General features: G+C 38.1%; 1 protein-coding gene across 14 annotated transcripts in view; it reads right to left on the minus strand.

The window, feature by feature from the left end:
- The window catches only part of HELZ (helicase with zinc finger), a 178,206-nt gene that overhangs the window by 111,361 nt on the left and 54,339 nt on the right, over positions 1-12,506 (minus strand). For 9 of the 14 annotated variants that reach the window (XR_012426037.1, XM_045374538.2, XM_045374535.2 and 6 more), the window contains 3 exons: positions 9,600-9,798; positions 9,036-9,143; positions 7,753-8,050 (listed from right to left, as the gene is read on the minus strand). Coding sequence is in view for 12 of the 14 variants with exons in the window: in XM_045374538.2 (XP_045230473.2) it covers positions 7,753-8,050; positions 9,036-9,143; positions 9,600-9,798 (605 nt within the window). In the remaining 2 variants the exon portion in view is untranslated. Of the gene's footprint in view, positions 1-4,423; positions 4,554-7,752; positions 8,051-9,035; positions 9,144-9,599; positions 9,799-12,506 lie in introns of those variants that run through there. The other 5 variants (XM_074020213.1, XM_074020211.1, XM_074020212.1 and 2 more) reach the window with 2 other exon arrangements.

The following is a 12,506-nucleotide window of genomic DNA, read 5'->3' on the forward strand; positions in this document are numbered from 1 at the left end:
CCATAAAAATTAAAAATTAAATGTTAAGTGTCTTTAGCAGGTAGCACAGGAATTTCAAAACAATTCTCAAACAATGCTAAATTTTATTCCATTTACTTTTTTTGATGACTTTAAACACAGTGCAGGGGAAAGGAAAAGTAGAGGAGCAAAAAGAATCTTGAAAAAAAATCCACACATGCCAGCAACAAAAAACCTACAAACTACTGATCTGTCTTCAACTCGGATGTCAAAAAATGAACTGTGGCCAGTGACTACTACTAAGGATACGGTATGCAAAACCCATTTCTCTTTCCCTACTTCATCTGAATTTGAGTCAAACTTCCAGCTCCATTCCTCTCACTTGTACAAAGAAACTTACTAAATGGATTTAATGACCCACCTAACCTACAGTGCTTAAAGGTCACCTAGTAAATAGAGGAAGGACATGGGTCCCTTATGGGGACACTGGGCATGACTCCTACTGGGGCTCTTTGTCATCTCCACCAACAGCACATGCATACCTGCTAACACCTCAGCACTCAGGGCAGCCTGAGACAGTGCATACTTGGCATGCATTTTCTTCAGCCTAGATTAGGCTAAAGTGAAAAACACTGGAAAGTTGAGAGGTGGCTCATGCCTGTAATCCCAGCACTTTGGGAGGCCGAGGAAGGCAGGTCACCTGAGGTCAGGAGTTCAAGACCAGCCTGGTCAACATGACGAAACCCCATCTCTATTAAAAATACAAAAAAAAATTAGCCAGGCGTGATGGCTCGTGCCTGTAGTCCCAGCTACTCGGGAGGCTGAGGCAGGAGAATCACTTGAACCCAGGAGGCAGAGGTTGCAGTGAGCCAACATTGTGCCACTGCACTCCAGCCTGAGTGACAGAGCAAGACTCGGTATCAAAAAAAAAAACAAAAAGATGAGAAGTAAGCAGGTTAGGATCAATTTCATAAAATCATTTAGGAATTTAACTTTTACACTGACTTATTAACCAATTCCTATAATAATAAATCTCAAAGCAAACTCAACAGAAATTACAGACCTGGCCGGGCGCGGTGGCTCACGCCTGTAATCCCAGCACTTTGGGAGGCCGAGGCGGGCGGATCACAAGGTCAGGAGATCGAGACCATCCTGGCTAACACTGTGAAACCCCGTCTCTACTAAAAATGCAAAAAATTAGCCGGGCGAGGCGGCGGGCGCCTGTAGTCCCAGCTACTCGGGAGGCTGAGGCAGGAGAATGGCGTGAACCCAGGAGGCGGAGCTTGCAGTGAGCCGAGATCGCGCCACTGCACTCCAGCCTGGGCGACTAAGCGAGACTCTGTCTCCAAAAAAAAAAAAAAAAAAAAAAAAAGAAATTACAGACCTATGGAATGTGTTACCCTGAGATGTGCTAGGCAAAAACTATAAACAGATTTTAATAGCAATCTGTAAGAAAAAGTTAAAGATAATTAGAATACACCTAATCTTTTGAAGATAATAGTCTTTTGAAGGGGTTCCGCTATCAAAAATAGAATTCAAGGTTGAAATAACTAGTCGGACACAAGATACATTTCCCAACTTCCCTTGGCCTTCTGACCCTGAGAATAGCAGTGCCTGCATTTCAACCATATCTTTACTATTCTAATAAAGCATCCAAAGGGTGGGTTTGTTTCGTCTTGAAGTATACAGTACAGCAGACTTGAAAAATACCTTTAACAGAACCTGGAGGGTAGATAAGAAGAAAATAAGGGGTGGGGAAATCGAGTGTTCTAAGTATCCAGCACAAGGGCTGACATGTAAGAGGCAGGCAATAAATGGGTGTTAAATATGGAATTTATTAAAACCTGCTATATTTATCTAGGAGTTAGACAATGAGATGAAATGCCTCCTAATTCCAAAATCAGATACCACACTCTTCCTTAGAAAATATTTTGGTATGTGGCTTTACAAACCTTGACTGCCCCAATTAACAATAAAATAAAATCCCACAGTAATCCCAAACGACCGCTTCAGTGATCCATTTCTATACCCTTTCTTTCACCCAAACTGCCACATGGAAGCAAGGTAAGTATCTCTCAGCTTGTCCGTGTTAACTGTCCCTATTTCTCTCTCTGAAAGAGGCTAACAAAAAGTTAAAACAGCAGAGTAAGAGCATTAAGAAATACCTCATGCTTTTGGCCGGGCGCGGTGGCTCAAGTCTGTAATCCCAGCACTTTGGGAGGCCAAGATGGGTGGATCACGAGGTCAGGAGATCGAGACCATCCTGGCTAACAACGGTGAAACACCGTCTCTACTAAAAATACAAAAAACTAGCCGGGCGAGGTGGCGGGCGCCTGTAGTCTCAGCTACTCGGGAGGCTGAGGCAGGAGAATGGCGTGAACCCGGGAGGTGGAGCTTGCAGTGAGCTGAGATCGGGCCATTGCACTCCAGCCTGGGCAACAGAGCGAGACTCCGTCTCAAAAAAAAAAAAAAAAAAAAAAGAAATACCTCATGCTTTTTACATGCTTCTATTCAGTTTTGTTTCTTTTATTGACAAACTAAGTCTATTTTTCTATTACTTTTCTGATTACATAACATTATGTAGATACGTAATATGCTCTTCACTTACCAACAACTTTGGTAGTTGGGAATACTTTCTTAGATAGACTAAACTTTAATGCTAATGTTAACATAGACAGCTAGACTCAAACTAGAGATATATATGATACCAAGTGTCCATATTTAACCACAGGAGTTCATTTTCAACATGCTGCTTCCAGATACTCAAAACAGAATTCCAAATCAATTTTGCCAAACAAAAATTTTCCATTAATCAAGTTGTGGTATAAACCATAAGAATGCAGTCTGTTTTCTAAACAGGGGATAACTCACTAGCTTCCTTCCTTTGCAGATGCCTTTTGCCATGTATTTTTGAAAAGCCATATCCTTCGTCCAAAAACTCTTTTAGTATATAGTGTCTTTTAATGAACCTGAATCTCCCCAACAAGGGGAAAAAAAAAAACTAGAAAAAGCAAAGAGTTTTTTCCTAAAGAGTTTCCAGGATTGCCAAAATGACTAGAGAAAAAAAAATGTTTGTTCATGGCCTACAAATAGAAAAGGTCTGGATGCTTGAGGTATAGTGACAGTAATATTAAAAAAAGAAAGAAAGAAACCTAAAACCTATGTTTATCTTCCTCCAATTCAAATTTGAATTAACTAAAGTAAGTAGGATTTTTAGTTCAATACTGAACAATGAACTAAATAAATATAAATATTTGCTATATAACTTGATTTTAAGTTTCAATGAGTAACACTAATATAACTGTTACACGAATATATCAGTTTGACAGACACTGAGAGCCAAGGATTGAGCTATACTGTGATTCTCTAAGAGAGAAAGAATGCATGCTGCATTTCTAAACTTACTTGTACAAAGAATTCTACACCTTAGGTGTTACTATTAATTTTAGTGGAACACAATTTAGAAAATGCTAAGCTAACAGACAGCCTAGCATGGTCCAAATTTATAACTTTATGCAAGAGAAATATGTTTCCAGCATTCATTTAAGGACAAAAACTTGCTTAAAAACAATGAACAGCCAATCAAGTGGAGGAGGCAATAAATATTTCCCACTGAGAAGGAGTAATCTCTAAAAAAAAGAAACATAGGCCAGGCACGGTAGCTCACGCCTGTAATCCCAGCATTTTAGGAGGCCGAGGCGGGTGGATCATGAGGTCAGGAGATCGAGACCATCCTGGCTAACACCGTGAAACCCCGTCTGTACTAAAAATACAAAAAATTAGCCGGGCGTGGTGGCAGGCACCTGTAGTCCCAGCTACCTGGGAGGCTGAGGCAGGAGAATGGCGTGAACCCGGGAGGCAGAGCTTGCAGTGAGCCAAGATTGCACCACTGCACACTCCAGCCTGGGCAACAGAGTGAGACTCTGTCTCAAAAAAAAAAAAAAAAAAAAGAAAGAAAAGAAACACACTGGCCGGGCATGGTGGCTCATGCCTATCATCTCAGCACTCTGGGAGGCTGAGGTAGAAGGATCACTTGAGCCCAGGACTTCAAGACCAGCCTGAGCAACACAGCAAGAACCTGTCTCTACAAAAAAAAAAATTTTTTTAATTAGCCAGGCATGATGGTGTGCACCCATAGTCTCAACTACTTAGGAGGCTGAGGTGGGAAGATCACTTGAGCCTAGGAGTTTAAGGCTGCAGTGAGCTATAATCGCACCACTGCACTCCAGCCTGGGCAACAGAGCAAGACTCTGTCTCTAAATAAGTAAATAAATAAATAAATAAATAAATAAATAAATAAATAGAGATATTTCCTAATCCAATTCCAGTTTCATGGAATCACTATGTTTTCTTGTGTATGCAAAAACCAAATTATATTATAATTTATAATATTTTGAAAACTGTTTGGAAATATGACAGATCCCAGACCTAATTCAATTCCCAATTGCATTTGGCCAACTTATACCTGGAATGACACTTTTCTCCTAATTTCAGGCCAAGGAAGATCCATTGATGAACTGGCTGAGGCTGAAGATCAAATTAGCCAGGCTGTCAGATTGTCACCAATTTAACAAAGTAGTTATCTTGCTCTCAATGTCTCTGAATGTTGTCCACACAAGTATTCCAGGAAAAGATACAAAATAGGACACTGCCATTTTACATTTTTATTGTCTCAGAACATTTTATAAAATTGTAAATTTCACATAAACAAATTGTTTGCCCGTAAACATATTTTCTGCTGACAAAGACTCTCCCGTGCTAATCAAAACACTAACTGTAATAGTACTAAGAAAAAAGCAAGAAATAAATATTACACTACTTATATTCTGCTTTCACTTCTTCACAATTCTGTTAGGACTCTCCACATAATCACACTGAAACCAATGTAGTCACGTAATAAAAATTTTAAGAATTAACAAAATGGTAAGATATTCAATGACATCAATTTTAAGGGTAGGGAAGTTATCAAAGAGCTAAAAATTAGCATAAGTCATTATGCTGATGACTAAAAAAAGTTAGCCCAATGTCATCTAGCTTGACTAAAACCTAGATCTAAGTTTTCCTTTCCCCAACTTTCAAAATCTTACATAAGAAAATGCATTTTGTAGATTTCATAATGTTCGTTATTTTTCCTTTGTCTTTAAACAAATTTCACTATGTGAAATCATGTTAATGTTTCCAAATTAGTTCAAGAAAATGCTTAGGTTTTTTCAATTATTTTCTATCACAAGATTTAAAAGTAAAATCTTACTTAAAGGAAAAAAGGCAAACTACAAAGAAGTCACTAAAAAAGGGATATGGTATTATTAAAAAAAAGAGGAGGATATCCTCGTCTGTATAAATCCCCTCTACCTCTGAATGAAATGTAAAACTTAAAACATTTTCAAACTGATATATTAGAAACATCAGAAAGGAGACTCTCTGTTTCTTCCCGCTACCAGGCTCAAAACATCAGTCATCTTGGAAAACTACGCTTTCAACTCCTACATTGTGTTCTGTTGCCAAGATCTGCAGGCACTGTGGCCTCAAGGACTCGGGTCTTCATCTCTGCTCTTTAAGTCCTCTACTTGCACCCTAGTCCGAGTCCTCATTCTAAAAAACAAAAACAAAATAAAGAAACAAAAAAAACCCAACTTTTCTCTTTTCCTCCTTTCTTCCTTTCGTGTATAAGCCAGAAATTATCCTAATCAAGGCTAATTATAAACATAATAGCTACTATTAACTAAATGTCTATTATGAGCCAGATGTTGTACGAGGCTTCGGGTTCTCACAATAACCTGTGACAGATATTACTAGCCCCATTTTACAGATGTTTCCCCATGAAGCCCAGAGAAGCTGAGTACTCTGCCCAGGCTCACATACGTAATAAGCTGAAAATCAGGATTCAAATCCTATTCTATTTGACTCTGAATTTTGTCCACTGCTCTTCTTCTCCAACTAGAAAAATAACACATATCTGAGGCAGAAGTAGTCAAAGTACTTTTACTCTTCTCAAGCCTATGAAAGTACCCCGAGTTCTTCTTCATCAACACCTTCTCTAATTATCATCTGTTTTAATAGTATCGTTCTTTCACATTTTGCTGCAGACATTTAACATTTTACATTATTAATTAAATATTTTATTAACTAATAAGAATTCTTGACAACACTTATAAACATTTCTATGGGTAAAGGAGTCTGAGCTATAAGCCACTAATCTACAAGCAAACTTCTAAAATACAACCCACATGTAAGCCAAGAACATCCTTTACAGTTATATTTGAGAGTAGGAAATGTATGTTGGTCTCTCTTTATGACTTAAATCTCTTTATGATTTAAAAAGGATGCTGCCTAGTGGTTCTCAAGGTCTGGTCTCTAAAAGCAACTTACTAGTATGGGGTAGGCAAACTACAACACGAAAGTCAAATGCAGCCATTGTTTTTGAAAATAAACTTTTATTGGAACACAGTCACTCACACCCATTTGCTTCTGCATTGTCTATGGCTGCTTTCTCATTACAATGCAGAGCTCAGTAGTTGCAACAGAGATCACCTGCCCTGCAACACCTACAATATTAACTGTCTGGCCCTCTGCAGAAAGAATTTGCCAAATACTATGCTAATATATATAAGCCAAATACTTTATTTTTATTTTATCAACTACCATATCTATTTAGCTATGGAAATTAATTTATTCTGATTCCAAAGAGTACTGAAAAGATGACAAAAATACACACTACAGAATAAAAACAAGTAAAAGGGATCCAAGTCAATGGGAAATAAGGGTAAAGTGAAATTTGGGTAGTATCAGTACACACAGAAGAAGATGTCACCGAACAATTGTTAAATTTGGGCACCATCATTGTTTCAACCTTACTAGCAGCTAAAGTAAAGAGGAAGACAGACCAATTTCACCTTTTCACTATTTGCAAAAAAATAAAAGTCTAGCATTTGCTCATAAGAAAAACAACTTCTTCTAGGTTCTCATGAATGGCACATTATGGTACATAGTAAAAAACGTCCTCCACAATATGGTTAGTTTTAGTCAATACAAAGACAAGTTTCATACAGTTCTGCTTTTTGAAGTGTTTGTTAAATAAATATTTAGTTTTTGTTAAACAGAATAGAACACCTATAAATCCAACTAAGAGCAAAGGAAATGTGGGCTAACATGCCCTTTCTTTGTCCTGTTGGATCTTGGCATAAAATTTAGGTGTAAGCAATAAATTGACAATGTACAAAGTAATTTCTTATATCACACTTAACATGTTGAAACCAGGGACCTCTTTCCAAAAACAAAGAGCAGATTTGATTAAAGGCACCTTGGCCTCCTTAACGCTAGTGGATACACAAAATGATTTATGAAGGCTTATTATATTCAAGACTTTTCATTCAGAAATAATGTACTAACATCAGCAAAGTTAACTAGTCAATAGGACATGAAAATAAACATTGTAGGTATATACACAATTACCATTAAAATGATATTCTACCCAAACTAATATTGAAAGATATTACTGTGCTAAAACCATCCTACTGTGAAATGAAATTGGTAGACCAAAACAGGCCTGATCATCTACTCAAACAAGTTGGGGGAACCCCAAAGCTCAAGCTTTGCCTGGTGGCTCTATGAAGAAATCAGGGCACAGTGTGAACCATTATAAGCCCATTACACAGTAAATAAGTCAATTAATCTGCGATTTTTTTCATTATTATTATTCTCTTCCTATCCATGGAATATATTCAGGGGCCAATACATATCTTTAAATGTTGCTTTTTAATACATTGTATCAGGGGAAAAAAGTCTAAATATTACCTTCTGTAGAAGCTGCATCAATCATTACTCTTTGCATGAGTACTGGTTCCAATCCAAAGTCGAAAACTATGGTTTGGCGAAAAGTTCCAAATATTTCTGTGTTAAATGCTATCCCGACTTTATACACATAATGATCTAATCCATTTTGGGCCATCTTTCCTCCTATCCATTCTTGACAGTTTTCTGGGACTTCTTGTGATACCTGGGTAGTACTATCTCCGGCAGATATTGCAATGATACTAAAATGAGGACGATGAGCATCATAAAGCAATGCTACACGATACAGCATTCTTGCAGGCTACAAGGAAGTTAAAATAATTCATTGAGTACAAAGGGGTGAAAAATCCAATTGTAATTGGGCTCTTCAATGAAAATATCTCCATAAGGGACTTTTACTTCCCCAAGCTTCTACGATACTATGTTAAAACACAAATTGTGCTTATAAGCCATTTAAGATAAAAATCAGAAGGGTTTTTGAAAAATCAGTTGTTAAAATTATATATTTATGCTATATCGTTAGCCTCCCTTCTCTTTCTATGACATGTTCATTTTTCATTGTGGCAAAAGCTATCACCCTATATACCCATCAACCTTCAACTTTCCATACTCTTTGCCTACAAAAGTTTCATGTAGCCTCAAGTAGGAAGCCTTCATAAGAGGGCAGTTACCTCTGAAAGCAATGGATTGGGTTCAAGGCTGAAGCTAACTGTTCTTAGATTTTTCATCCCCAGATACAGAAAGTACAGCGGAAGAAATGCCACGAAAAAGACAAAAACTTTTCCACTGAGCATACTCATAGAAACTGTTTATTTTGCTTCAGTCTTAAACTTTGACTACTATAATTTAAGATGGGAAGCACTGCAGAAAGTGCCCCATATTGAAAACCTATTATCACAGAATGTGTGACTTCATCATACCAAATATAAAAACAAGTTGTTATGGTTTAAAAATCTTAGAACTGCTATATTAAACAATTTTTAAGTAGTTAATTATAAGCCATGAACCCCACCCTATGTCCCAAGTTTAGAAGACAATATGTCAAAGATCTCTTTACCAAATAAATAAATATGATAGCATCCTAAATATCTACAAAGATTTCATCTAAAAGTATTTTTTAAATTGTACTTTTAATAATCAAAATACAGAAATACACTTTAGAACCTATATATAATATGTTTAGATTAAAATATTTTCAATATTCTTTTAACACAGAGATTCAAAGGTCACAAGAGTTGACAAAATTAAACACAACTTACATGCTTTAACTAGCACAAAATTCATACCTTACAGGTGAGAGCAAAGGTCCATGTCTGGTGGGATTTTTTAGTGCTGACAGTAACTGACAGGTCAGGATTGTGCTCTACCTTTACTCCTTCTATACATTCACTAAGCTGAAAACAGAAAGCAATTTACGTTATGTTTTTACTGCTAAGGGCACAAACAAAATCTTTTGCATGGAAAATAAATGTTAACAGTTAAGATGATGATGGAACTGTTTACAGAGTAAAGTATTTTATACCTTCATTTTCAGTAATTTTGATAAGAACAAAATATAGTAAAGCTAAAATGAGAGGGAAGAAAATTAATCACCACCACAAAATGGCACTCAAAAACTGCCTGAATGAAGGTAATTAATATGGTACAGGCAAATCTTCAAGCAAACGGCTTAGTTCTGCTCTTCATTTTAACAAATGGGTCTACTACAGCTACTAAAAACATCATTCTATCAGAATCAAGTTCTTTGCAAAGAAGATAAGGAAATAAACCAAAATAGAGCACATAACAAAGTCAAGACTCAAGTTCACTGTTTAAGACAAACAAAAAACAATGTAGCTTATTTTCCTCACCACTTTCTCAGGAGACAATGAATTCATCCACTTTTCTATCAACGTTTCCATGTAACTGCCTGAGAGCTGTTTATTCTCATTTTGCTGTTTCAATTTTATCAGCCGTGAAGCATATCTTTTCTGCCATTCTGCTAGTTCTTCCTGGGAATGTGCTGAAGTACACTGGGCACCATACCTACATATTCCTTGCTCTAAAAATCTAAGTAGAATAGGAAAGACTGTTTTATCATATACTTTGTTGAACCATTTAAAAATAAACTCCCAGCATTTGCCCTCTGATTCTTCAATAAGAAAAACAAAACTTCATGTGCTGAAAGGCCACATTTATCATACTGTCTTATATAAAGGAGGGAGAAGAGGTTTAGAGAACATTTACAACAGTTAATCAAAACATCAACTCCCCATATTATTCACTGACTTTCTCTGGAATTAGGGGATCCTAAGGCATAGGTATTCACGTTGGCCCTCCAAAAGAGGCACTGAAAAATAGCTTCTTTGGTCATATAAGGACTCTATTAGACAATTCCTCTTAGAATAACTGGGTTTTGTTTTTGTTTTCGTTTTTTTGGAGGGCTTTTTTGAGACAGAGTCTCGCTCTGTCACCCAGGCTAGAGTGCAATGGCGTAATCTCAACTCACTGCAACCTCTGCCTCTCAGGTTCAAGCAATTCTCTGCCTCAGCCTCCCAAGGAGCTGGGATTACAGGCACCTGCCACCACGCCTGGCTAGTTTTTGTATTTTTAGTAGAGACGGGGTTTCATCATCTTGGTCAGGCTGGTCTTGAACTCCTGATTTATTGATCCACCCACCTCAGCCTCCCAAAGCACTGGGATAATAGGTGTGAGCCACCATGCCCAGCCAGAGTAGGATTTTTTAAAGCAACACTGACATCAAGTGGATTTGCTGCTCACACACAGGTATGCCCTACTTCCCAAAATGATAAGGACCTTAAAAAATTTTTCTTTTTTTTTTTTTTTTGAGACAGAGTCTCGCTCTGTCGCCCAGGCTGGGGTGCAGTGGCCGGATCTCAGCTCACTGCAAGCTCTGCCTCCCGGGTTTAGGCCATTCTCCTGCCTCAGCCTCCCCAGTAGCTGGGATTACAGGCGCCCGCCACCTCGCCCGGCTAGTTTTTTGTATTTTTTAGTAGAGACGGGGTTTCACCGTGTTAGCCAGGATGGTCTTGATCTCCTGACCTTGTGATCCGCCCGTCTCGGCCTCCCAAAGTGCTGGGATTACAGGCTTGAGCCACCGCGCCCGGCCAAAAAATTTTTCTTTTTTTTTTTTTTTTTTTTTTTTGAGACGGAGTCTCGCTCTGTAGCCCAGGCTGGAGTGCAGTGGCGCGATCTCGGCTCACTGCAAGCTCCGCCTCCCGGGTTCACGCCATTCTCCTGCCTCAGCCTCCCGAGTAGCTGGGACTACAGGCGCCCACAACCGCGCCCGGCTAATTTTTTGTATTTTTAGTAGAGACGGGGTTTCACCGTGGTCTCGATCTCCTGACCTTGTGATCCGCCCGCCTCGGCCTCCCAAAGTGCTGGGATTACAGGCGTGAGCCACCGCGCCCGGCCAAAATTTTTCTACATATGCGAAATGCATTCTGAAAAAAGTTAACATATGATTAATTACCATTTTAAGGCTTTCACTTTTCACCTTTAAACATAGTGATTTTACTCTTTTCTACATTACTATTACCTATATTTCACTGAAAATATAACTTGCTTGAAGTTTTAAATAAATTTAGAATAAAAGTTTTATATTACAGAGTCACAAATTTATTCAACAGTCATGTTAAATTCAAGAGAATAAATTATAAATGTTCATTTTAAAGGAAACAGAGTCAATGACTTCTCAACATTTACAACTCAGAAAATTCAACTGACAATTCAGTGATCAAAAACAGATAAAAATAAAATACCTTGATAGTTTTCTTGTTTTTTTGAAACAGAGCCTTGCTCTGTTGCCCAGGCTGGAGTGCAGTGACACAATCTTGGCTCACTGCAACCTCTGCCTCCTGGGTTCAAGGGATGCTCCCGCCTCAGCCTTCAGAGTAGCTGGGATTACAGGTGCCCGTCACCACAATGCCTGGCTAGTTTTTGTATTTTTAGTAGAGATGGGGTTGCACCATGTTGGCCACGCTGGTCTCGAACTCCTGACCTCTCAAGTGATGCACCCGCCTTGGCCTCCCAAACAAAGTGCTGGGATTACAGGCATGAGTCACCATGCCCAGCCCTGATCACTAACTTTTTTAAAAAGTTTTAAATACCCTACAAAATTATAGGCAAAGCCAGTTTTTAAATAAAAATAATAAAAACACTGATAAAAGATCTGAGAAAAAATGAAAATTAAACTAGTAATATAATTAAATGGTTGGGCACAGTGGCTCATGCCTGTAATCCCAGCACTTTGGGAGGCCGAGGCGGGCAGATCACCTGAGGTCGGGAGTTCAAGACCAGCCTGACCAACATGGAGAAACCCCATCTCTACTACAAAATTAGCTGGGGTGGTGGCACATGCCTGTAATCCCAGCTACTTGGGAGGCTGAGGCAGGAGAATCGCTTGAACCCAGGAGGTGGAGGTTGCAGTGAGCCGAGATCATGCCATTCCACTCCAGCCTGGGTAACAAGAGCAAAACTCCATCTCAAAAATAAATAAATAAAAATAAATGTAATTAAATGTAAATATAAAACTATAAATAGCAAAAGATAGATGTTATATTACAGACCATTTTTCAATTGGAAAAAATATGGACAGTAAGAAATAAAAAAATGAACCATAGCACAATATAAATTTTCAAATGGTTCACCGTTATTTGAAAAAATGAGTATATTTAACACTTTTCCTGATGGTACAACAAAGTACTTGAACTTAAAATTATACTATTTATTAAATTCTGTTACACTTCTGCAGACAC

Source organism: Macaca fascicularis, chromosome 16, assembly GCF_037993035.2.
Source record: "Macaca fascicularis isolate 582-1 chromosome 16, T2T-MFA8v1.1".
NCBI classification, from domain to species: Eukaryota; Metazoa; Chordata; class Mammalia; order Primates; family Cercopithecidae; genus Macaca; species Macaca fascicularis.